The sequence below is a fragment of the Tetrao urogallus genome, assembly GCF_951394365.1.
Source record: "Tetrao urogallus genome assembly, chromosome: 5".
Lineage (NCBI taxonomy): Eukaryota > Metazoa > Chordata > Aves > Galliformes > Phasianidae > Tetrao > Tetrao urogallus.
Window position 1 is genome coordinate 53573748 of NC_136818.1, and position 25183 is coordinate 53598930.

The 25183-nt window shown below is 42.8% G+C and overlaps 2 protein-coding genes across 2 annotated transcripts in view; one reads left to right on the top strand and one right to left on the bottom strand.

Moving 5' to 3' along the window:
* Positions 1 to 17327, bottom strand: part of STN1 (STN1 subunit of CST complex) — a gene marked incomplete at both ends in the record, with an annotated part of 39195 nt that extends 21868 nt beyond the window's left edge. The window contains 4 exon segments of the mRNA XM_079535933.1: positions 16557 to 16590; positions 16593 to 16629; positions 16631 to 16680; positions 16683 to 17327. Coding sequence (XP_079392059.1) covers positions 16557 to 16590; positions 16593 to 16629; positions 16631 to 16680; positions 16683 to 17327 — 766 coding nt within the window.
* Positions 17328 to 17363: 36 nt separating this feature from the next.
* SLK (STE20 like kinase) overlaps positions 17364 to 25183 on the top strand; it is a gene marked incomplete at both ends in the record, with an annotated part of 41932 nt that continues 34112 nt past the window's right edge. The window contains one exon of the mRNA XM_079536246.1: positions 17364 to 17513. Within this exon, the coding sequence (XP_079392372.1) occupies positions 17364 to 17513 (150 nt within the window). The remainder of the gene's footprint in view (positions 17514 to 25183) is intronic.

Sequence of the window (25183 nt, forward strand, 5' to 3'; positions counted from 1 at the left end):
TCATTGTTGCATCAAATCCTAATGCTTAAAAATGGAAAGAAAAAACTTATTAGGTCATTCAGTTCATTTCCTCAGAGCAACTGCAAAATTGTTCCATACAGTAAATTCCTGGCAATTTGTACAGTCAGGATATAAACAATCCCAGTGAATGGGATCCCACCTTTTTCCTGGGAGGCTGCTCCATAATTTAGGGAAAGCACTCTTAGAATAACTGCTAACATTTAGCCTGCCTGCCTTTCTATTCTTCCTAGGTACAACTGTTTTGCACTCATCCATTCTTAATTATCCTTAATGACTGATTCATTGCTAATCAGCTCCAGCTGGTCTTCAAACCCATTAAATTCAGGGAACATTGGCAGCAAACACCTACCTTCCTCCTTCCTCAAAAAATACTTTTTTTAAATTTAGAAGTTTCCATTGAGCCAATGGGTGAGATATGCTAAAAGATGTCTTTTGTGGTACATACACAGCAACAGGACACTGAACAAGATTAAAACTGTTTTTCTATGAGATTTCATTTTATACTTTAAAGCTTGGTTAGAAAATGACACAGGATTGCAAACAAGCTTAGTTGTGCAGAATGCCAGATGCACAGGAAGTGAAGAAAGCTCACATGCACCAATTTTCAAGACTGATATCTTGATATGAGAGATACCACTTCCTTAGGGCAATCTTAAAAAAAAAAAAACAAACACAAATAGTTATGAGGCAGAAGACAACTCACTCAACTAAAAGAAACGGAAGGGAAGTGAGAAGGAAAAAGCCTAAACTATGTAGAGGTGAACAAAAGAGCATAAAGAATTGTGCCTTCAAAGGCCAGTCACGTTCTTTTGAAGCATGCTTATTGATGTGCACAGATTTAATTCTTCTAAGTATGTTTGCATGTGTGCATGCATGAACTGTTTTGTATTTTGTTCAATAACAATTAAAATGTCTCTGATTAAAGGAACAGCCTTTATCAGATGCACCTGCTATACCGGTACTACAATGAGACTGCAGAGTTTTTGGAAGCTTGAGGTACTGCTTGCTTGAGTACAAATACCAACACCAGACTGAAGACCCAATCCTGAAAAGGCTTTAAGAAAAAAAAAAAAACAAAAAAAAAAACAGTTTATGAAGTCCCAGTGAACATAAGAGTGGTTGTAAAAAGAAGAAGAAAACCACCTGTCCTTCATTTCTACATGAGTAGTACTGTTGTTATCCTTGCTGGCAAAGAAAAATAAAAAAGAATCACAAAACCTACAGGATGGAACTTATTCAAAGAACCATACAAATGTACTTTTTCCCCTGTGGAGAAAAAATAAACAAATAAAACAGCCCCAGCAAACCAAATGGAAAACACACACTGCTTAGGGTTTCCTGCTTTTCATCATCAATTCTAAGTTTCTTGGGATTCCTCCCCAGCTTTTTCTGCACCTCGACACATTCCAGTTTGAAGTAACAAACACTTTCATAAAACAGATCACACTGCAGTCTGTTTAGATTCTTCATAGTGAAAAGAGAAACTGAAGATCGGACCCACAGTGCTCTACAAGATGTACACACACAGGTGACATTGGCTGAAGATCAGCAGAACCAGACTGGCACACAATTGCCAGTAATGATTAGAAAACAAAAGGCACGGTACAAGACTCAGCCCAGGTGCCAGAACTTCCAAGCAAGTCTTTCAAATACCTGAAGAATGTTGTAGCTTTCATAACTAGAAATTAAGCAAACAAAACCTATATTTATTTTTTACATTATGTTAATATGCCATCAACTAATTGATATTATGTCATAATAAAGAGGCTTAAAACCCTCCTCAAGTATTGTGGACAGAGTGGCAAGGTAAAACATGTATGGCCAGAAAGGACCAGCATTTTTAGAACTATCAGAACATAACAAGCACTACCACAGTGGAAGTACGCTACCTTAATGTAAGCCAGCTTGCGTGTGTACACACACACACACACACACACACACACACACACACATAAATGCATGTATATATATACATACACACACACAAGAAGAAAAGCTCACAGCACTAGCTTTTTTTTTCCCCACCTGTATTTCTTCAAGGTAAACAATCCGTTCTTCTTAGAACTACTAAAGGTACAACTGTCATGTAGTTTCAGAGTACTGAAAAATAACTGTACTGGTGTTCATGAAGCATTCTGAAATCCCTCAATGAAAAGCAAAACATAAATCAAATACAATTCTTTGTGTCTCATAATCAGCACATACAAGTACGTACCTGGAACTTGCTTGGATTCTCTCATTTCTTTTATATCTTTAATATAGAGTCTTGCAAAAGCAGAAAATACAGGATCTAACCCCCAGAGCAGGGAAGGTATCTCTTCTTCATGCTTCTTGGACTCAGGCTGCATTAAAACCTGTGAATGCAAGAAAAAAATATAGTTATTGTCTACACAGGTGAAGAGAAGCTGTTCTACGTTTTAAATGAATGACAAATTGGCTTGTGATCTTACAAACTGCAATACAACTGAGCTGATGAGGAGTCACAGGAACTTATTAATACAACATCATCACCTTTGCTTCACCACATAAAAGACAGAAAATAGCACTTCTGACAGTTCACTGAAATATTAAGACTTAACTTCAACAGCATTCTACCTACTACTTCAAATGAAAGAGGATTTCCTTGTCTATGGACAGAGAGATAAACATAATACTACTTTAAAAGTGAGACTGTGGGATACCAATTAGTTATTTCCTGTGTACTCCCATTTCCTCCCACCATTCCCTTCCCAGCCCATGACATTCTCCTCACTGTTCATCCTGCACTTTACTGGGGGAAGGAAGGAAGGCTTACTTTTTATACCCCCAACCACCACAAAAAAGGCAACAAGCTCTTCTGTATTTTGAGCATGCAGTTTCCAATAACTCTGTAATAGTTACTTTCCTTTTACCTCTTCAGTTTCCCCTGTCTAATGCCTGCTATCTTTTGTCAGTACTGGACTCATTCTCAGCTTGCTGCAGTTGGTTTCAGGAAAACAAAACAAACAAACAAAAAAAAAAAAAACACACACAGAAAACAAGCTCTCAACCTTGAAGGTTTGTCCAGAACATCCTGTAGAGGTTTTGAGGCTGAATATACTCTTTATAACTTTCTCCCATTTTAACTGAATTGTTCCTGTAAACCTTTACAAGTTACCACCAAACGGATATCAGTTGCTTACAGGTGTGGTCCAAAGGTGGCAAGCAAACCAATTTTGAGCAGCATGTCAGGCTGAAAGCCTTACTCTTCAAAGAGTGTAAAAAATCTCCTTTCTGTGTGCTGTCAGTGATCTCTGTCCTCTGCACAAGATGCTTATACATAGAGAGACAATATGACATGAATATCATGATAGCGTCTTGCATTATTGGGAAACAACAGAGCTTGGATTCCACTTTGTTTCTGTTTTCACACTTAAACCTTAATTTGGGCCTGAAAATCATTATAGCACAACATGCTAGAGCATTGCTGACATATACTCTATCTATTCTCATTCTCCTTTTCTTGCTTGAATCTCCCCAGGAAACACATTTTTCCTCCTGCTGAATTGCAGTCACTCATCAGAAGAAATTTCTAAACTAAGCTATTGACTGCATGATCTTATTAATGCAAGGCTGTTGTTGCTCCGTATGGAAGCTCTCCAGTTTCTTTCTAAATAATCTATAGAAAATTTAGACTATAAACTTTTCCAAGCAACCATATAGTTTGAACCTCTATTTTACTCGGCACATGCATTTCTATAACACATTTAGTCTTCGCAGTCCATCTCTTTTTCCTTATGGCCTCATGTACACTGATGCCTGCCACGTCCCTATAGCCAGCATATAGCATAGAAATAAAAAACCCAAAAGATTAGTCCAACAGACGTTCATGGCTTGCACAAAGACATCACACACCGAGCAATAAACACATACCAGAATTAACGTGTGATACATCGGAATAAGGAGAAGCACTGCTATTCAGTGTCCTGCTCCCAAACAGGAAATATTACAGTAAAGTTTTGTCCTTTTTGGTACTACAGTTGTCCAACTACTCACTTTGAGTGGCACTTCTCTCAGACATGTATCCCATGGGTACAAACACAGTTCTCGTTGTCTATCATGATCTTTTATACAAAGCAGCATTCCTTTCTGCAGCAGAAGCTCTCTCTCCATTTCAGAAACCACTGGGAATTGAACCTGAAATCCTGCAGCTTCCCCGTAGTTCACACACCTCATGACAGCTCTTCCCCTGAGAAGCTCACACCCTTCGTGTACAGCACCACTCTGCCTGCTTTGAGATGCTTCATACATCTTAAGTTCTATTCACAGACCTGTGGGCTCCTGGAGAAAAAGTAAGACCCTTCTCTAGCGCTACGAAAGCACAACTTCTTGTTTCTTCATTTGTTTTCAAGGCCACAAAACAAATCCACTAAAGTCCCACGGTAAGACATTCCATCCATTTGAGGCTGGGAGAGTGAAACTCACTCCAGCCACTCTGTGGCTGACAAGCACGTGAGCAGCACCCACAGCGCAGCCCTGCCTTGCCTTTCCTTGGTTCTGGCAGTCTCCCCAATCTCTGCCACACCCCAAAGCCAAGCCCACTCACTTCCTTTTCTCCTGAGCAGTCCACTTGTAACCACGTTTGAACCTGTTACAAACCAAAGCTTTGTGGCCTGGTGGGAGGCAAAGACCTTTGCTATTTCCTGTGCTCCTTGCCTCTATACACTCACTACAAATCCCTTCTCCTAGGGAGAAAGTCTTATAATTCTGTACAGGGCACTTAAACCCAGCCCACGGGGTTAGCAGCAGTTCTTTTCTCCTGCAACAAAGACACATCAACCAATTCCATCCAATGCATCTATTTTTCTGTTTGGTTATAAACTTGTTACATGCACATTTACAGCATTAGTAAATACAACAGTTAAAAAGCTGATAAAAATGCTTCAAACCAACTTCTACTTTGCCACAGAATGGTACATTCCCGTAACTTGTTCTTGAACTGGCACAGGAAGCCTCTCTATCCCAGGGGTTAATTAATTAGTGACTCATCCTGGCAAAAGTGAGACTTGCCATTATGTCAGGAGTGCTTGCAGCTCCGCACCGTACTGTTGGTGATACGCTGTCACCAAGGGAGATAACAGTGACTTTGTACAACGGAGATCCAAGGGCTGAATGGCCGGCATTGTGGCTACGTGCAGCTCACAATAAACAATCCCAAACAGATAGAAGATGCACAAATGTTTAAGGATTAAAATGACTTTTGCTAAAGCATTGCGACAATGTTTATCGATACAAACAATGCAGAGTCGTAGAAAGCATCATCTCATTCTATGTTTCATTTTAAATGTCATGTAAAATGGCTTTACAACTGTAGTGGTACAGGGAATTCAGTGTTGCCAGCAGTGCAAAAGGCAAGAGAGGCATCAAGTCCATAAGCTCAGGAGAGCAAAATATCCCTTTTGCCGCTGTAAAACATCTCTGAAGAACGGCAATAAAAGCACAGTAAAAGAAAAAAAGAAGTTGGAATTAAATTTTACTATCTGAAATACTCCTCTGGGGAAAAGTTCCGTTTCAAAGGCCAAAACAAAGTTGATACGGCACTTACCTAAGTACAAACAAACAAAAATGGTCTGAATTTGATACTACTTTAGGCAGTACTCTATCCAAATAAAGGCATTTCCTTGACTTCCTTCTATCAATGTTAGCTTTCCTGACCGTAGCAAGAACTCGAACAAGACCGTAATCCTCAGACTCCTGGTGCACTTAGCAAGGTATTATTTCAAAAGGAGGAGAGGAACCAAGGAAAGCTGGTGGTCTTCCATCAGCTGCCACCACCTAAAACCAAGCCATTTTCTACATTCCCTCCCACATGGTCCAACCAGGAGGATGGCCTAGGCTTGCTAGAATAGCTCCTAATTAAACTACCCAAACTATTTGTTCAACAGAACCAGTATAGGCCAATATGTCTTGGCTCCTAATCCTGTGTTCACCATGTATCTTTTTAAAAAATGGATAACAGATTAAGAATTGGTCTTCTTCCAAGCCCAGTGAAACAGGAACCACGAGAGAAATGTCTATTTTAATTCACCTTACAGAGTCTTTTCTCCAGATGCGTTAAGAACCCAAGCTCTTGCAGGAAATTTCCTTAATCAGAAACGAGCTGTTTGGAGTCATCAAGCCATAGAAGAAGCACCCTGCCAGTAGTTACCTGCAACCAGGCTGCAACTACAACTGAGCTCAAAGACTTCCTCAAGCTGACTGAATCAGAAGCAGAGGATATCACCTACCCATGGAGGCAGTTTAAGCAGCCTAGCAGGCACCTGCTCTTCTCCAAAGCCTGCAGCCACAATACTGGCACCAATCATTTATATGGGAAGCAGCGCTTGAACTGCTGTAGTTAACAACCCAGTGCATTAAAGTAGCTTAAAGTCCCCCTTGGTCTGCATAACTAGAGCAGGCCACAAACTGACTGAGAGGGAATTGCTTCATGGTCAGCCATGCCTGCCACAGAGAAAGCAAGTTGTGGAACGTGGGACAGCTGGGTTTTGTAACCACCTCAGTCATCTGAATTGAACTCATCTGTGCTTGACTCAACACCCTATAGGACAAAAGAGTATTATTCAATTCTTCATGAGCAGCAGAGGCACTTCCAGTACAAGGCAGTTAAAAATGGTTTTCATTATCCAAAGCCACATACAACATTTTTAATTAAAAACAAGCAAAGAAAACCAACATTGTATTATACAACTAGATTCAAGTGAGCTTGAAAGTAAAATCTTTCATTACAGATTATATCAAATAAAAACTCCAAAACTGAAGCTCCCCCACAGACTTCTAAAACAAAACAAAACCATAATTAAAGAACATTTTCAATACCATTAATAAAAACAACGCACTGCCACCAAAATAAATCACTCAAAGAAAGCAGGCTGAGCACTTCCAGTCTCCCCTAACAAACTACCTTCTGCCGCTCACAGACAGCTGTAATCTCACCACAAACACAGTAGTAGTGGCCGCTACTGATAGTCTTCACTTGCTATTTGTATGTTAAAGCTATGAGATAATCATGCTGAAGTACCCTCTTCACCTAATTCTCTAACCTGTCTGGAGTGAGGACAAGAGGAAGTCTATGAAGGCGATTAATTCTCTCTGAAAGCTGTTAATCTCCCATGGTGCTGCTAGAATGAGCTGAGCTGCTGAAAAGACATTCTTTCACTGGGAAAGACTGTTCTCAGCTGTTAGTAAAGTAAAAACAAGCAAAAACAAAAACACCGCACATTTTTTTAGTATAAATACTAAGTTTGATGGCTGAAAATAAAGCAGTATAGAAGCTTTGATAGAAAAGGATTCCCAAAAGTCTCTCCGGCAAGTGAACATTTTTTTTTTTGACAGCCACATGTAATTCACTGATCCGACATAAAGGGATATTCAAGTCAGCTAACAAAGCAAAGCAAATAAGGCATCATTCACCCCATTTGAAGGCAACAGGTAGCTTTCCTACGCTGCTGCAGCAGCAATAAAGCAGATTCAGTGCTGCTCCTTGAAGGACCATTTTTGAATTTCAAGAATTTGAGCAGAAGTGGCAGGCATTGGTTGCCAGCTGCCTTCCTAAAGCAGTTCACTCCGCGCAAGGCTGCCTCAAGCTGGAGAGAAGTTTTCCTGACCATGTTTTACTCCTTCATATCAGTTTATGTATCTGGTGTAAATTAAAAGAGCCTCTGCGTTAGGATCAGAATTGATGTGAATATTCTTCGCGCAGAACATTCTGTTACAACCAAAGACTTCAACATCATTACCCTGGGGTTTGGTTGAGTTGCACAGATGTGTTAAAATGTTTTCCAAACATTCCCAGTACCTAACAAAGCAACAGGCTATGGCAGATCTATTTAAAGTTCTGAAAGCAGCTTTAATTCTGTACTGTACAAATGAGCATTTAACTATATCAGAACAACATGAAGCTGTGCTCGAGTCCTAGTCTCCAAATAACACAGCTATTGGTACTCACAAAAGAAATTTAGCCAGAAGAATGCTGAAGTCTCGGATACAAACAGGGCCATCGTGCAACCTGTGAGCATAACTACACTGTGAGATTCACTCCTTTGGAGCTCTTTTGGAAGACTGAGGTCTGCTACTCTGCTTACAAGGAATAATAAAACTAGTTGGAAGTTGACTTCTATTTCTAAACTGGCTACAGTATTTTTGTTTGTATCTTTTTCTTATTTTGTATGCAATTTTTCTCCTTCCAATTACACCTTGTAATGCTTCCTGCGTTTTCTCTCGTACTGCAGGAAGTTCAGACTATTAACCCATGTAAGAACCAACTTTTTGTTACACTTATTTTAATGCTCCCTGAGCCAGTTACTTGTTCTCTCAGCTATCATCTAGGAAAAGTAACAAAAAAGTGGTTTTCTACCTTAAAGATGCTGCAATTCCCAGCCCGATAGCCTCTGAATTTCTTTCAGAACTTCCATACCTGAAATCAAGGACAGGATTTCCTACTCGGGACTGGACTGCTGTGACCTACAAAATGAAAAGCTTTCCTAGTAAAGAAATCTATTTGATTTCCTCTTGTTCTTCGGATGCTCAAACTAGAAAGAGATACAGTTCGAAAAGCCAAAGGTGAATAATTATTGATAACTTAAGAGCAAATTACTCTGCACAATCTCTTACACTGTGTTCAATGAACTCTGAATGATGCGAAGACTGCTTTCTTCCCCGCTGAGAAAACCTGGCTCACCATCCTTTAGCTTCAGCTGCTGAATTCTATTACGGCTATTAAAAATCCAGACATTTTGTCCTCTATCAAATTTTGGGTTATAAGTTTCTATAACTCTCAGATGATGCTCTGAAATAACAAACACTGTACAAACGTTCCCACTGAGTGCTTTCTAAATGCCATCCCTGAGTTGATACAGAACATCAGCCCTGTGCAGAACAAACCCAGAACTGCACAGTTCTGCAAGAGGACCGCAACCTTAATAGCTTTCCTCTCTATAGAGCAAAGAAGGCTGAACAACTTTCTGGTAATAATTTTTGTCCATTAAATTTGTCACCTTTAATAAAATCTCTCTCTGAAACCAGTAGAAAAGTAACAAACAGAAAACCAACACAATTTGAAAGCAAACACCTCACTGTCACAGCTACCCAGCAATCGAGTTATTACTATTTCTGACCTCTTGGCATGTGGAAAAACACAACCAAAACATCCTCTTATAAACAGATTAAAGCATTTCCTTAATTGCATTTCAATAGATGCCACTCATGCTTCTGAAAGCCAGTCACTCCTGTGCACAGCATCCAAAACATTATATTACAGCTCAGCCAGAGGCCATAGAAATTATTTTTCCTGTTGTTAATTTTATGTGTCTCTGCTACAAGAAATTCAGTTCAAACTCATGTAATGGGATTGTATGGTTTAATCCATAGATACAGTGTGGTGTATCCTAAAACACAGTTCTGTAGATGGGAGACTAAAGATCCATTCTGACATATTAAAAAAGAAAAAAGGTTCTGGGGACTCGAAATAAAAAAATGCGTCACATCACAACACTGTTTTCTCCTCACCAGGTCCCAGTGTCCAAAGTTTGTGTATGCTACTGTGAAACATACAATAGCTGCTATTTGCCTTAACAATCCACACATTGCAGTAACAGCATATGCAGCTGTAGTATTGAGCAGAATTGCTACAAAAAGCCAATTTATATTCCTCAACTTACAGTAATTGTTTTTTTTTTGCTTCAAAAAAGATCAGAATTGCACAAATGTCCACAGAAATCCAGCTTAAGGTCCAGAACCTTGTACAAGCAGAAACTGCTTTAAACATGACTGCAACATAAAAATGACATCATTTATCAGTGAAAAGCTATACTGTTTGCTCAGTAAACTCATTTCAAAGTCAAGCTTTGCGTCAGTGAACAGCTGATCTCACTGCAGCACTAAGGCCTGAACAGCAGGCTTCACACCAAAGCTCACTCCTCGATGAGTCTCACAACCCAGCATTACCCACCATCAGCATCCAATCAGTAGCAAAATATGTACCTTGGACAAAACATCTCATTAGCAAGAGAAGTAGCTTAGATAAAGTGTCATGAGAGTGTATTAACCTTTCCCTGTGTAGAAGCACACTATCAAGGCCTATTAGTACACAAACTCCCTTGGTTCCTCCTCAAGCCTTGGCCAGGCTGGAGGTAGAATCCGAAGGGAGAATGAAAGCAGATTTTCCCACCTAATTATCACTTAAACTGGCTTATTCAACAATATGAAAGCTGCACCCTCTTGCAGTGAAGTTGGAGACCTCACCGTTGAGCAGATGCACTGCACAGGACCTCCCAATGGCTCAAGAAGGTTCTCCAAATGCACGCTGCAAACAGGGCTGACCAGTGACTGCGAAAGTGTGAGGGCAGAAGGTGATGCATCCTTCTTGATCACTATCACTGCCCTCCTTTAGCAATGGTTAGCTGCACTGCTTTGCTCTGTATTATTCTTGATGTATTGTTTCACTTACTATTTCATTGCCTTAAACTTCAGTGAAGATAAACACACTCCAAGTTGATGTTTGTGACCTTTGTGCTGACCCTGTCCACTGGCAAAATGATCTGACATGCAAATACTTCTCTTTGTTGATAACAGACATGTTTGTGATATTACCACACAGCAAGGTCTCCCCAGGATACCACTAACCACTCAGTGCCTTCCAGTCCTTTATTTGTGTCAGACTGTCAGATTTTGCAAAACGCTCCCTCCTTTCAGTGAGGTGTATTTTTAATAATATATGAAGAAGGCACAATAAGCATCCTGCCTGTGCTACTGTGTAACCAGAACTGGATTTGCTGCCATAATATCAATTAAAAAATTACAATAACTCCTATTACAGAACAACTCGTTCCATGCTAAGATTCCAGAGGTGATCAGGATCATGAGAGAACACAACGTCCGCTCTGGAAAACGATTCCTGGGAAACAGAGGACAAACTTCAGGATTTGCAGAAAGAAAAGCAGCAATACGTGTGGATTTTTTGTTCAGACATTTTCGTGCCAGTATTGACTGAGATGCAAAGCTATCTTTATCCCTTAATAAATTTCTAATCCTAGCTGCTATGTGAACCAATGCAAATTTGAAAGCCACAAGGAAAAAGAACAAATCAGCTCGTGACTGCCATGCAAGAGGCAAGGGGCTCATTAAGTCTGGAGGAAGGCAAACACGGAAGCATTTGTAATGCATGCTTTCATGTGACTTAACCAAAGCTTCTAACAGCCATCAGACCAACAGGGCTCTGCAAGTTTTAAATACTTTGCCTTGCATTCACGTACAGTTTTGATCAAATAGTTTCTCCTTTTAAAAAAAAAAAATTATCTCAAGTGATTAAAATGCTTGAAAGACACCAATATAGCCAAGAGTGTAGTATTTTAACTGCATATGTTTATCTCAAAATCAATACTTCAGATGGACTCATCTGTGTAGTTCTGTGAGGTCATTAAAGTCACCGACACATGGAGTGAACAAATTTAGAATAAGAACTGTACTTTAAAAAAAGTATTTATCCACAATGCAGAATATTTTAATACAGAATTACAACTAATTAGTTAATCAGAATACTATCCAGAGATTTACATTTTGGGAATTCTCAAGTTAAACGTAAAGTGGAAACCATCTGACCATCTCATCTTTATCATGAAAGAGGACCTGAAATTTTACCTGCAGCAGTCAAATCAATCAATAGAGACTCAGCTACATATGTTGACATTTTCCATTAAAACTAAGGCGTAATTCTGCTAAGTAGAAAAGCCCAACTTACCCCTCACATTACGTGTGTGAGCTTGGCTGTCCTTCAGGGCATTCATCTCAAAGGTGTGTTTGTAGCAGAGCAGCTGGCAGCAAGAAGGCAAACTTCCTTTTTGTACTCTGAACTTCAGGTAGCATCTTAAAGAATGAATATATTTGACCCTCTGTTCTTCCCCATTGACCATCAATTTTTCTCAGATCAAAACTGGATTAAACGAATCTGAATCCTGACATTTGAACGCACAACTTCCTTACTGCAAGTAATACCAATATGTTGAAACTCTCAAATGCTGTATGTGTCTCCATGGCAATTCTCAGATTGCCCATGGAAGTGCCCTACTGCCTATCTTCTGTGGAAGTGCATCAAAAGCAGGAGCACTGTAGGGCATCATCTCCAGGTTACTGACAAGAGGCCTGAGGAGCCACTGCAGCTGATGAGGTATAAGCAAACGGCTAAAAAAATTCTTCTCTACTTCTGGTAACAAGCAACTATTGTTCATATTTGTGCTACACGTGACCAAATGACTGCTATTACTCATGTCAGAGAAGGCCAGAAAGTGCTGAACACAGAACTGAATCTCAGGCTTTTCTGTTCAAGGGGACTTGTTTCCACATGTTCCATGCAGAACAGACACACACCTCCCTAAGCTACAGATCTACCAGCAGTACATTAAATAGAAGGGCTGAAGAACATTATGTATGATACAAAGTCTCCCCTCTCAATGCTTCCAACAAACGGGCAAGATGACTTAATGCTTCTTGAAGGAAAACGCATCAGCCTTTTGGCCACCTTCTTATGTCAAAAAGGAATAAAAGAGTCTTTAGTAAACTGCACGTAAACATGAGTTACTAACTAATGATACTCCTAATGACAGTTCCTCTGTACTTGACCATCACTAACTAGAATATTAAGACACAGGAATCAGGTACAGTAGGAAAGGTGAATGATTGATGAAATGGGAGAAAAGATCAGGTATGGACGAGTCACCAGAACACTTCCATAAGCTAAATGTTGTCATACAGTTAATAAAACTACGGCGGTACAAGATGAAGCATCAAAACTTCGTTCCATGCAATCCCCAACTCCAAGGGACAGGCAGCAGATTCAGCAGGAAGCAAAGCAGACTTTGGGAATGACTTCAGAGACAGACGCTGGACAGATGAGATCTTGGCAAAAAATCAAGAATACAAGAAATGAAGTTAGAAAGAAATGTCAAGCATTAAATAGAAAGATCTAGAAGTTAACACCATAGAGCTTACAATCGAAATGAGTACCTTACACAAGAGACATCACTAATACCAAGAACAAAAGAGAGCAGAAGATACAGTCTACAGAAGAACGCCTGCATGCAATTGGAAAGTATCAACAAAAAGGGCACATACATCAAGTAAATAAAACAGAGGAGACAGCAGCGGGTGCCAAGGGTGGCAGACAGAGCAGAACATACAAAACAAGAAGCACGTCTGGGATTAAGCCACAAACAAATCACCTGTGACCTCTGAGCAGTTCAGTCAACTCAAACATCAGAAGGAAGGTCAGAGGAGATCAGTGAAAGTGTGGGTGGACATAAACTCAAGGCAGTACAAAAATACACCACTAAATATTTTGAAAGAACTGAGAACAGGAGGCAGGACTGCAGTTAAAGGGCAACTTATACTGTGAAGAACACATTTCTAATTAGATTTCTGAAACAAGCACGTATTTCCAATGAAGAGAAAAGGAATAAAAGCAGTTCACACAAAATAGAGGCAGAACTTAAGGGGGGGTTTACAAACAGCAGCAAGCGTAAGCAATTAAGTTAAGAGGAAAGGATGGTGACACTTAGCAGCAGAAAGTAGGTAGGAGACTTCTAAATCTTAAGAAGGATTGGAGTAAGGAGTTACAGCTATTTTTAAGCCCACTGGTTTGAAGCACAGCTAACACAGTTATTCAATATCAGCACACTCTGACATTTTAAGGAAGCACTGAATTTCCAAAACGCATTGTTTTAAATTCCTGCAGGAGAAATTTTAATGTACTTATAATTCACTTTTACCTTTTTATCCCTGCCATCTGGAAACAGTTATGGCTGTTAAAACCTTCCGCTACCAGGAGAGAAGAGGAGGGAAAACAAAACAGAAAAAAACAAGCAGGTTTCATACAGCCTCCTCCATACCAGGAAGTCAATGCAAATTGGAAATGATTTGCTACCAGCTCTTAACCTTCACCTGAGAGCTTATTTTAGGATTGAGTGGCAAGCTGTAGCTGTAGAACACAAGAGTGAGGGGGACACAGAAAACTGCAGCTCGTTCCCATTTGCAGTTACAATGTTTAAACCTCAAATTACTTCGGAAAAAAAAAAAAAAAAAAAAAAAAAAGTAAAAAGCAAAACTTTATCACCAGATTAATTGTTCATTTGTTCTGTCAGCCTCTCACCTTATATTTTCAATGTTATACCAGTTAAAAGCTTGTGGTATGGATGGTATGGAGCCCATCTTTAGGAAAGTCTAAAACATCACATCTAACATTAATTGTTAGGACAATCCTGCCCTTGTTCTGCCCCAATCTGAACCCATTTGACACACGTGTTAAAAGCAAACTGATACATAATAGAGATGCTGTACGTGAACTTCGTGCAGTACAAAAAAACACTTCACATTGCCAACAGAGCTGAGATAGAACACAGCCCTAGCATCCCAGCAACCTCACCGCCAGGACTCTCAAAGAGCAAACTCAATTATGCTCATTCACATATAGCTCCAGAGCTTTTTTTAGTTTGGCATCCACGTCCTGTTACTGTTACAAACTCCGACATCATACGCACATGCACCTTCTGCTGCCCCGAGACACCCTTGGAGCTAAAGGAAAGCTGATCCTGCCTCAATACCAGGATTTCATAATATGGCTGTCAGACTCCCTTTTTCCCCTATCCTCATCAATTACTTTAAGTAACTAGATGCACTAGATTCACCCCTAAGCATTTTTTATCCAAGAGCAATTTAAAATAAAAAAAAGTGTGTGTTATTAAACTTATTATTTTAACATCCAAATCAAAGCTATCATCCCACCTGAATGAGTACCAAGAAAATAGTTATCAGAGGGAGGAAAAGGAAATTGCATTTTAAAAACAGAGATTCCACAAGCTAAATTGGCTCTGGCAACAAGGAAAAAACCTTATCAGTTACTTCCTCCTCCCTTATTGTAGTCAAACTATTTGCATGAAACTTCTAAATGAAGTTCATATTGGCAGCAAGCCAGCCAAATAATTAAGGTGAGAAGAAAACAGCTCATCTGCATGCAGTTGGTTCTTGGCATTAGCTTTACACGTGTGGACAGCTTGCTCTTGAGCACCATGGAACGACTTGGGTTGGAAGGGACCTCAAGGATCTTCAAGTTCTAATCCCTGCCACAAGCAGGGTTGCCAGCTGCTAGATCAAGTTGCTGGGGCACCATCCAACCTGGCCTCACAACACGCATCCCAGCTGCCAACATCAAGGAACCACAGAGGTCAATACCGTGTTTTAATAATGCTGATAGCTACACCAAATCAGGACTGCTATCAAGTTAACAAGGGCATTTGACACAAAGCTGTCACTTCATGGCCATCTTGCTCTGTGGAGGGGACAGTGCACAGCACTGCACCTTCCCATGCATCACAGATACTATCAGCACCAACCAACCACCAATTGTTCACAATGCAGCGCATTCTTAAAAAGCTTCTACTCCAGCATCATTCAGACACCAAAACCATTGCAAGACATGACCAAAAGTTCAATACTGGGCCTCTGTTATGCTCTTACTTCCTTCTGAGAAACCTTTCTTTCTTTTTTTGTTAGTTTAGCACAAGTACCTGTACAATTCCCCTTCTGAAATCCTGTTCTCAGCCAGCCCAGCAGCTTCTAGTCCATAAAGTCATGCTTCTTTCAGTGAGGCTGCCTACGCTTCCACAGTCCTCATAACTGTATCTCAGTGCTCTATCATTGTTACGCATAGACTACCTTCTTGAGATAGCAAACTATTATCATGCTAATAAAATGGTCTGAGGAATGAGAAGCACCGGAGGCCTGATCTTTAGAAGCTTTTAATGCGCTGTTTAAATTAACGGTAACCAGAGGCACTCAGGTTGAGGTGAGGTTAAGGTGTTCAGTGATTCTCACACACTGTATGTCTCATCGCTGGGTCTCTTAAGTCTCAGATCATTGCCTCGACTGCAAAATCAACTCGCTACATCTTGCCATAGCCTAAACCTTGCCTCCAAGATATCTGCTAAATCTCACAGAATAGCAAACATACATAAAAACACGACACCCTACAATGACCGAATGCTGCAGCAAACGGGTAGCACAAGGAAGTTTCCAAAGGTCGCCTTTCTCCATTCGGAATTAGACGAAGCTCAGGTGCCCGGCAGTCCTCTGCAGAGCTCTGAGCGGACGATGAGGGCTCACCGCGCCACCTGAGGAGCTGCCCGCGCCAACAGGAAGGCTTCTGCCCTGCAAGCAGCCGTCCTTCATGCAGGAAACGCAACCCGTGGGGCCGGGAACCTTCCGTGCAGGAGGCAACCAGCAAAAACCAACGGGGTGCTTGGGAGAAAGACCCGGCCCCATCCCACCAGCCCCTCCCTTAAGGGCTCTTCGGCAAACAAACAGCTCTCATTCGTTGCCCAGCTGCGAGTACAGGGCTGGCCACCGAGATACAAATCAGGAAGGAAGGAAAGAAGGAGAAGAAACTCCTCGAGCGCTCGACTCCTGGACCCTGGGAAGCGCGAGGAAAGCAGAGGGCGGGCCCTTCCTCCATCTTAGGCGCAGACACAACTTACCCGCCGGACGCCTCGGCGCGCTACTATTGGCGCGCTGCTATTGGCGCGCTCCGCCGCCGCCTCGTCACGTGGATGGACGAACCCACCTCCTCACCCCGCTGTTGCCGGCGCGCAGCTGTTGGGGGTGGCGGCGGCGGCAGTGGAATGGCGTTTGCGCATGCGCCGGAGGAGTCGTGGCGGGGCGGGTGGGGCGAGGCGGTTCCGGGAGCGCGGGAAGCGGGCGGGAGAATGGGGTGCGCACGCGCCGGCGGCGGGAGGAGGGGGAGGTGCCGGGACCCGCACTGCCCCGCCCCGCAGGAAACGGCGCCGCCCGGGCAGCGCTACGCGAGAGGGCGGGGAGTGGCGGCCGGGGCGGGAGGCATAGCGAGGCGAGCGGAGCGCCGGCCGCTTCCGCGCCGTCACTCCGGGACACCGCGGGCCTGTCGCTCCGGCCAGACAGCGGGCCGGCGGCGGGGCAGTCCTTCTCCTGTCCTCCTCGTCCTCTTCATCCCGCGGGGCGGCGGCGATCGCTCGGCCCGTCTTCTCCTCACGCTCCGTGTCAAGCGCGCAGCCCGGCACTTGTTGCCGACGCGATGGGCGCCGGGAGCCCGGCCGTTGCCGCTCGGTAGGCGCTGAGCGAGGCCCTCCCCCGGCGCCTCGGCTCGGATCGGCTGGGCTCATCCCATCCCTCGGAGCGGCCGCGAGGGCGGCGCCCAAGGCGCCGGGCGGCCCCGGCTGCAAGCGGCCCGGCCGGGAGAGGCGCGCCGAGGGACCCCGGCGGCCGCCCCCCATCGCCGCCTGCAGGCCGGCCCCGCGGCGGGAGGGAAGATGTCTTTCTTCAACTTTCGGAAGATCTTCAAGCTGGGCGGCGAGAAAAAAAAGAAGCAGTACGAGCACGTCAAGAGAGACCTGAACCCGGAGGAGTTCTGGGAGATCATAGGAGAGCTGGGCGACGGGGCTTTCGGCAAAGTGTTCAAGGTAAGGGCGCCTGGGAGCTGAGCGGCGGCTGGCGCTGAGATGCGCTGAGCTCCCGCAGGTGCGCGCCGCGCCCGGCCCGGGTGCGAGTGACGGGACGGAGCTTCCGCAGCGTCCGGGGACTAAAGATAGAAAAGGCCCCGTGAGCTCATCGGCCGCTGCACCCCGGCCTCCTCGAGTCGAGCGCTTTGCCCGTGTTTTGGTCCCGCGTGCTGATGGCTTCCGTTCTGCTCGGCTGAAGGGCTCCCGAGTGTGAAGTTGTTGGTGGTTTTTTTTTGTTTGTTTCGTACGTTTCTGTACGGGAGGAAGGCTGTGGATGTAAAAGTGGCTTGTGCCCCCGTGCATTGCTTATAGGGCCGAGCTCATGTTGCTCTTAATGGGCCTTCTCCTATCTTGTTCCTTACGGAACAGAGTTAAAAGGTCGTGTTACCCCGGTGTCCTTATGTGGCTGAATTCCTGTATTTCCTTACAGATTTTTTCCTTTGTTTCATCATTAAAGGGGTATTTCCAAGGTTTGTCATGTGGGATTTCTCAAACTAGGCAGTGTGAAATGAAAATAGATTCGATGCTGTAGGTCTGGTGAGACCAAAGCTTTCAGACCAAACCTTCAGCTAATTATTTTTTCTGAATGGAGATTGCTGCTCCACATTGGGTTTAGAGATAGCATGGAATGAGTGTCATGGAGGGCGAGCCTGAGAGAGCCAGGGAGCTGACAGGGATTGAGACCCCAGAGCAGGTTCTCGAGACTGGACAAGCCGGCATGAGCGTACAGCACTTGCAGTGTTTCTGAAGGCTAATTTGGTCAAGAAACATTTATTTTTAGAGTACTGTGCTTGAGAGCTCATGAAATCTGGGTACAGAGCTTGCACTCAGAAAACTTGTGCTATTTTTTGTATGTCTATTTTAAGTTTTATTGTATCCTGGTGTTACCTATTTGTAAGTTTGGGCAGAAGTGTGTTGGCACTGAGAATTCTGAATGCTGGGTTTTTTTTCCCCTCTAGGAGTTTCTGTCTGTATTGCATATTAAGAGTATCTAGTTTATTTTGATGGCTGTGTAAGGCATAGTCTGGGTGTCAGCGTGGAAGATCAAAGATTTCTTTACTAAAAGGACTGCGAAATAAGACTGAAGCTGCTACATCACAAAGCTCAGTGACTTTAAAAGAATAACGTTGTCTCTAAGAGCATTTGCAGAGTGCTCGAGATTTTCTTGAAACTTCACATGGAGTTTTGATTCCCTTTCTGTCCCTATTATGCTCTGTGCCATAGAGACGACTGGGGGAGCTTTAGAGAAGCAGCAGTGAGTGTGTTCTCCCCCACCTCCACGTGCGTTTCCTCTCCTCTCCCCACCCCTCGTCTCTGGGTGTTTGTAGGCCTGTCAGTCTGGGTACCCAGCTGTGGGTGAAGGTGTCTGAGCAAGAGAAAGCTGTTGCCTTCCAGTGCGCTTCGTGCACCACGGAACTTTCAAGTTGGGGACTTATATCTGGCTGTGAAATGACACAGTGTGAAGTGGTCATCTTGTATTTTTTGAAATTAAACCCTCTTTTAAAAACTGTGATAGTAAGAATTACTCATGCGGTTACATAGCTAAACTTGGTGAATGCAGCACGTGTGAGTGCTGACACTGGTATTGAATGCTCCTACAAAATGTTCCCCTTCAGAAAAAGAGTCCTCCTGCATTCGTTTTGCTTCTATCCAGTTTGAGGACAAAGGATTGCAGGCAGGCACTAACTGTACTTGTTTTCCTGCATCTGAGCATGCTTGGCGAGGGACTGTTTCGAAAGCAAGGGTGTGTTACAGTGTTCTTTCTTGGATATACGCCTCTGTTGAGAAACTGCTCTCATAACCTGTTTGATACCTTTTCAAATTTTGGAGTCAAAACTGTTACCCAGAGCAGAGCTGTTAATTTGGAAAGACTTTGTGCTTAAATAAAGCAAAAAAGATAATACTAATGCCAGCTGCACCTGACAAAAGTAAATCCCTTCGTGTATTATAAAGACTGGAAGCATTCCCTGAAACGTGCTTCATGAACGTGCCTCAGTAGCTTAATCATCTCCATTTCCCATTCCTGTAAGTGGTTAATGGGGTATGAATGACTTCTGCCAAGAAAACAGTGGGAGCACTTTTAGCTGCAGCCTGGTTAGGGGAGGTGGTTCAGGAGGCTTCTCTGGAGTCACCAGCCAAACAGTGACTGGGTGTCAGAAGAGATTTCTGCACACTGCCACCTCTCTCTTTCCTTCAGGAGTAAGATCAGGTTTAGTTGTTTGGCAGTGTTCTTTTTCTGGTTACTCCCAAACTGGAAAATGAATGGGAACCAGTCTGTCTGTTGGTACGGAGAGGTGTGCTGTGTTCCTTGTTGTAACTCTGTAAATGGGACCCGCAGAGGTGAAAATATCTTTGTAATTAAGATCATAAGAGTCACTGTGTGATTATCATTGCCCTCAGTGTTTTAGACGCACACACAATAAAATACGTTGCCAGATAGATGAGGCTCTGTATGCGTAAGTTCTCAGTAAGCCATAGGTTGCATGGCTTGTTTTTTTTCCTGGAAAAGTATTTGGTTTAGTTGTGAGGCTGGCTGGGATGGAAGCATCAAATATTTAAATAAAAGCTCAATACCAACTTTTAAGCTGCCCTGACACTCTCGTGAAGCTGCCTGATCGTTTTGTTGACATTAGACACGCTGTGCCTTGTGAGATGGGGTTGTATGCACAAGCCTTAAAGGGCACTGAAGGCTTGTGATTTGTTTCCTTCTTCCCAATCAAATAGGAGACTCATGCTGACTTTTGTAATAGCTAAATTACAAGAAGAGCTTATTTCTTCTCAAGCTGTTCTCATTTTCTGAGGCTTGCTTAGCTCTTGCAACCCATGCATTTGTGTTCACCAACTTCTGAACAATGTTTAGAAGTACTGTTACTTACTCCAAAGCCTTTCAACTCTCGTTGCATGCCCCTCTTGTGACTAGAGGGGCTGCCTCACTGCAGACTGCCAATAGCAGAGGCTCACTGCAGTGCAGCACGCAGCATCCGGCCCTTCTCAGCATCTTCAGAGGTTTTCAGACTGTTTTCTTTTTTAGTCTCAGCTAATGAATAATGGGGTATTTTTTTGTCCTTCGTTTTCTGCACTCTTACAGTTTTTCATTATGAGGTGATGGCCCTTATAAGGAGAATGTTGAGGTTACTTATTTTGGACTTCATCTTTTTTTAAGTGCAGGTTGTGAATTATTTAGAATTCTTGACTGGAGTTTTGGGGTTCTGAAAGCCACTGGAGAAGCAGAGATTTCAGTTTGTATTGGGAGTTGCATATCTATCAAACAGCTCATTTTATTTTAAAGATTAGAAAATCTTATTTGATAAAGCCTGGGGAGGGAAGGGAAGGGCAGGTTTAGGCTTCTAATGTTCAAATTAATGGTAACCGCTTGCTGTGGAAATGAGTTACATTATTATACCATGTTACATTACTGTGCTTTATATTGGTCTATATGTATCAAATGCCAGCTGGGTGTGCATAGCAAAGATTGCTTTAAGGTAAATCGGTGTAAGTAACTGTTGAACTGCAGTCGTTCCAAGGAGCCACATGAAGTCTCAGCGGTTTCAAGTTGCTCTCTCCCAGGACAGAAGTTCATGTTCTGATGGTGCAAGAACAGCCCTTCAAAATGCCCAACGTGCTCTGCAGCTTGCTGAAGCTCCTGGCTGAGAATCTTTATTGTACAGTCACACATAACTAATTGAAGTGGAGATATCTTCCTGAGTTAACATTCCAAGAAAAATAAAATGCTTGGACTGTATTTCAGTGAAATCTGCCAGCAGGTTTATTTTGGTGCTATGAGTGCTGTACACCCCAGTGTAAGAGCACTTGCGTTGCAGAGAAACATCGGTTGCGTTGAGTTGGTGTGAGCTCTGAGCCCTTCTCTGAAGATACTCCTCCAAGAAATCTGTGGTCTTTTGGCTGTCGTTGTGATAATTATGGGTACCATCTGTACAAATATACTGATTTCAGGTCTTCTGGGGGAACACACAGTAGCAGAATATACAACGGTACACAGTATAAGATACGAAGTACCCTATGTGTTTATAGGGAAAATACATGGTATGCATACACACTTGCATGGGCATTCTTGGGTTTTTATGACAAGGCTCTTCTTAGTTGCCTGATCTTGAATTGCATTCACATTCATTGTTTTGAGTTGGAATATTCTGCCCATTTAGTCTCACGCTTATTATTATGAATGTTGGATGCTGGGAGCATCGTGTGTGCTGGATTCTTATAGGAATTTGGGAAGTCAGATATCTGTATTTCATCTGAAGTACCAAGGCAGATCCTCCAGCTCTCAGCTGTTACCAGCACTTGGTTAAGAGCCGCCTCCGCTTCCTCTTTAGGCTGCAGCTGAAATGTTTGGAAGCTGGTAGCTGCGATCAGGATGAACAGCGTGACCAAATGAGTTACCTTCTGAAAATTACAGCTACCTTAAGTATTCCTATATACTGTACCTACAGAACCAGCCAATATAAACTCAGCTCTGGCTAATGAAAGAGAACTTTTGATAATTCTGTTTCCTTTAAATGAAATAAACTAACGATGTAGGATCATTTAAGTTAAGCTTTTGTTTCTGCATTTAGAACAGTCTTGCTTTAATTGAATCAAATGACTTCTGTGGGAGCTTGCTTTTGCCTGTCTTCGGCAGCACCCAGAAACATACAGTTTTTGAACACTGATTTAATAAATCTGGACCGATTTGGCTGCCTCCTTTAAGCAGCCTTATCTCCTTTTAATGCTTAAAAAATGAGCTGATGAGTGCTGGCTGCTTACAAGTACTTCTTGTCTACATCATAACTTAATTTCTAATATCCAAAAATATCAAAATTACTCTGGCCTGCAAACAAAATGAGGGCAGAGCAAGGAGAAGTTGTATTTTCTAATCTCAGTGACCTTACAGGCATGTTTATCTAAATCACTGCTGCAGTTGGATATTGCTGCTTGAAGTTATCTCTAGGATAGCAGTGTATTGTGCTGTTTACTCGGGTGCATATTTCTAACACCTGTGACTTCATAAGAGCAGATTTTACTGCTTACCTGATATGTGAGATGAAGCACTGCGCTTTTCTTCGCCTGCTCTGACCTTTTGGTTTACCTGATGCCGTAGCACCTCTGGAAGGTGATTGCTTAGAATGTTAGAGCTGTTGGAACTCAGGAGCATTCTCGTGTTAAAGATGCAATTCCACATGGAAGTTTGTCTGAAATTCTGCGTGTTTGGAGTTAATACCGATTCTGAGGCTTTGTGTGTGACTGCAGTAAGGCTAAAAGTGGAAAGAATAAGCAGGTGGAAATGTCCTACATTAAGTTCTTATACACAAGAATGAATCAGTTGTGAACTTCCACCCATCTTGATTGAAGTTGTTTGCTGTACCTTTGTTCCAATCTATTTTCATTCATGGCAGGCACTGTGAGTTGAGCCCTGATTAAACTGGAGCAGTAAAATAGTTCAGTTGTCCTCCAGAGATCTGAATTAATAATGTTCCCTTAAATGCCACGTTGCTTTGTTTCTCCATAGAGGCATCAGTAGATGGAGGAGAGAAAGGAAGAGATCTGCCGTATCTCAAGAGAGCAATGCATGCAGTGATAGAGTTCGATTTTTAAATATGTAGTCCATGTAAAAAAGAGCTGAAGCTTTACTTAAAGTTAGCAGAGATCGGTCACAGCCATGAGAGCAACCTGGGCGGTTTGGGACTGCTGTGTGTGCTGTGGATGGGAGACAGAGCCGGGGCTGTCCGCAGCAGGTGAGTGGCTGCAGCGCTGCTCTGAGGTAACCTTCCTTGCCTGCTTCTCCGCTGCCTGTCTGCACTTTCACGCCGTTGCACTTTGAGCCTGTTGGAGATAGCAGATAAGGAAAAGCTACCGGCTAAATGCTGGGCAGTGCATTGTGGAAAAGCTTTGCAGGTCTCTGTGAATGCATTGTCACTATCGCTGAGCTTTCTGAGGAAATGGGGAGTGTAAGAGTTATCTGTGGGCTGTAAGCCGGGCGGTGTTGTTTGCAGTGGGTATTGGCATGTAAATATTCCGGAGAAGTAAGAAAGAAGCATCCCGCATGTGAAGTGCCTCACTTTTTGGACGTCTTGCAGTAACTTGGCTTGGAACCTGCGTCCCAATACTTAACTTATGAGTAATGTGTCGTCTGCCCGTTGTAGTTAAAGCTGCAGGCAGGTTTGTGGAGCAGCAATGTAAATCGCTCATGGTCACTGCTTAGTCATGCACTCATCTTTTCCGAGGTGTGAGCACAGTTCTATAAACTGTATAAAATTCCAACTAAATAGGAAATCCTTATTTTTTTTTCTAATTTAAACTATGTTTATAGAAGTTGATATATTTTCCATGTCATCTGATGCTTTGTATTTCTTAGCTGGCTATCTGTATGCTTGTTTTATTGCCTGGCCATAAGACTGTCTTTGGATTTCAGGCTTAAGCTAAAGGTGATCGCCTCTTGTTTTCAAATAGATTGCAGAAGGAAGCTGCATCTTTAAGCTTGGGGAAGAATTTTTCATGTCTTCATGTCTAAGTTGTGTGAAAAACCTGTGATTCTGTTTGTTTATCAGTTCTTAGAACAAATTGGTTTAACCTTCTCAGTTCAGTCTTGGGCAGGGAAATGTCCTGCACTCATGCAGCCCTGTGAGCACCCATGGGTGCCACTGCTGCAGAGCAGGAGGAGCTCACGACTTTCTTCTGGTGCTCACCCAGATTCTGAATTTGACCACCCCATAAAATGTGCTTAAGGAATAATGCTCTATGTTGGTGTTTGGGATTCCCACATTTCCTAGTTTGGGTTTATTACTGTTGAGAGACAAACAAACAAAAAATCCCACAAATTTAAATGATTTGAAAAGCATCCTAGAAGTAATATTTGTACATGTCAGTCTGAAATCTTGAAATAGTGAGAATCACAGAATCACAGAATTGTAGGGGTTGGAAGGGACCTCCAGAGATCATCAAGACCGACCCCCCTGCCAAAGCACGTTCCCTACACCAGGTGACACAAGTAGGCATCCAGGCAGGTCTTGAACATCTCCAGAGAAGGAGGCTCCACAACCTCCCTGAGATTGAGAAATGCTCCTTGTATGCAGCCAAACTGCAGAAGATGAGAAGATCTGTGAGGTGTCGAAATTGGTTCTCTCAAAAGTTGTCTTGCAGTTCTGTTGATTTCTGACCTTGGCTGTGACAGTTCCCCCCCCAGTACACGCAGGAAATGATAGGAAGCAGAAGGAACCTCTGTTTTTCTGCTCTTCTGCCCCCACAGTCTTCCAGAATTGTGAGTCTGGAGAATGGCTGGTCCAGAAAGTTGTCTGAGTAGCAATGCAGAAATGCAGCAACTTCTAAACACACACAGTCATCAATGGATTTATTTTTCTCCAGATCTTTGGTATCTCTGGGTTGAAGTCTTTTTGTACTCTGTAACAGCATTTCTGTTTTAGGATAAACCAAAGGAACCAGAATAAACACAAGTCTTTGGGTTGTCTTTCTGCTCCATCTTTTAGTGTGGTCTGAAGCGGAAGCAGAAGAGCTTTTACAGTCCACATTAGTATTCAAGTTGCAGGATGGTGCCCACTGAGTGTGAATCATGAGCATACTTGCAGGCTGTATGTACGCTTTAACGACTCCCAGATCTGGGTTACAAACTCTTGCTT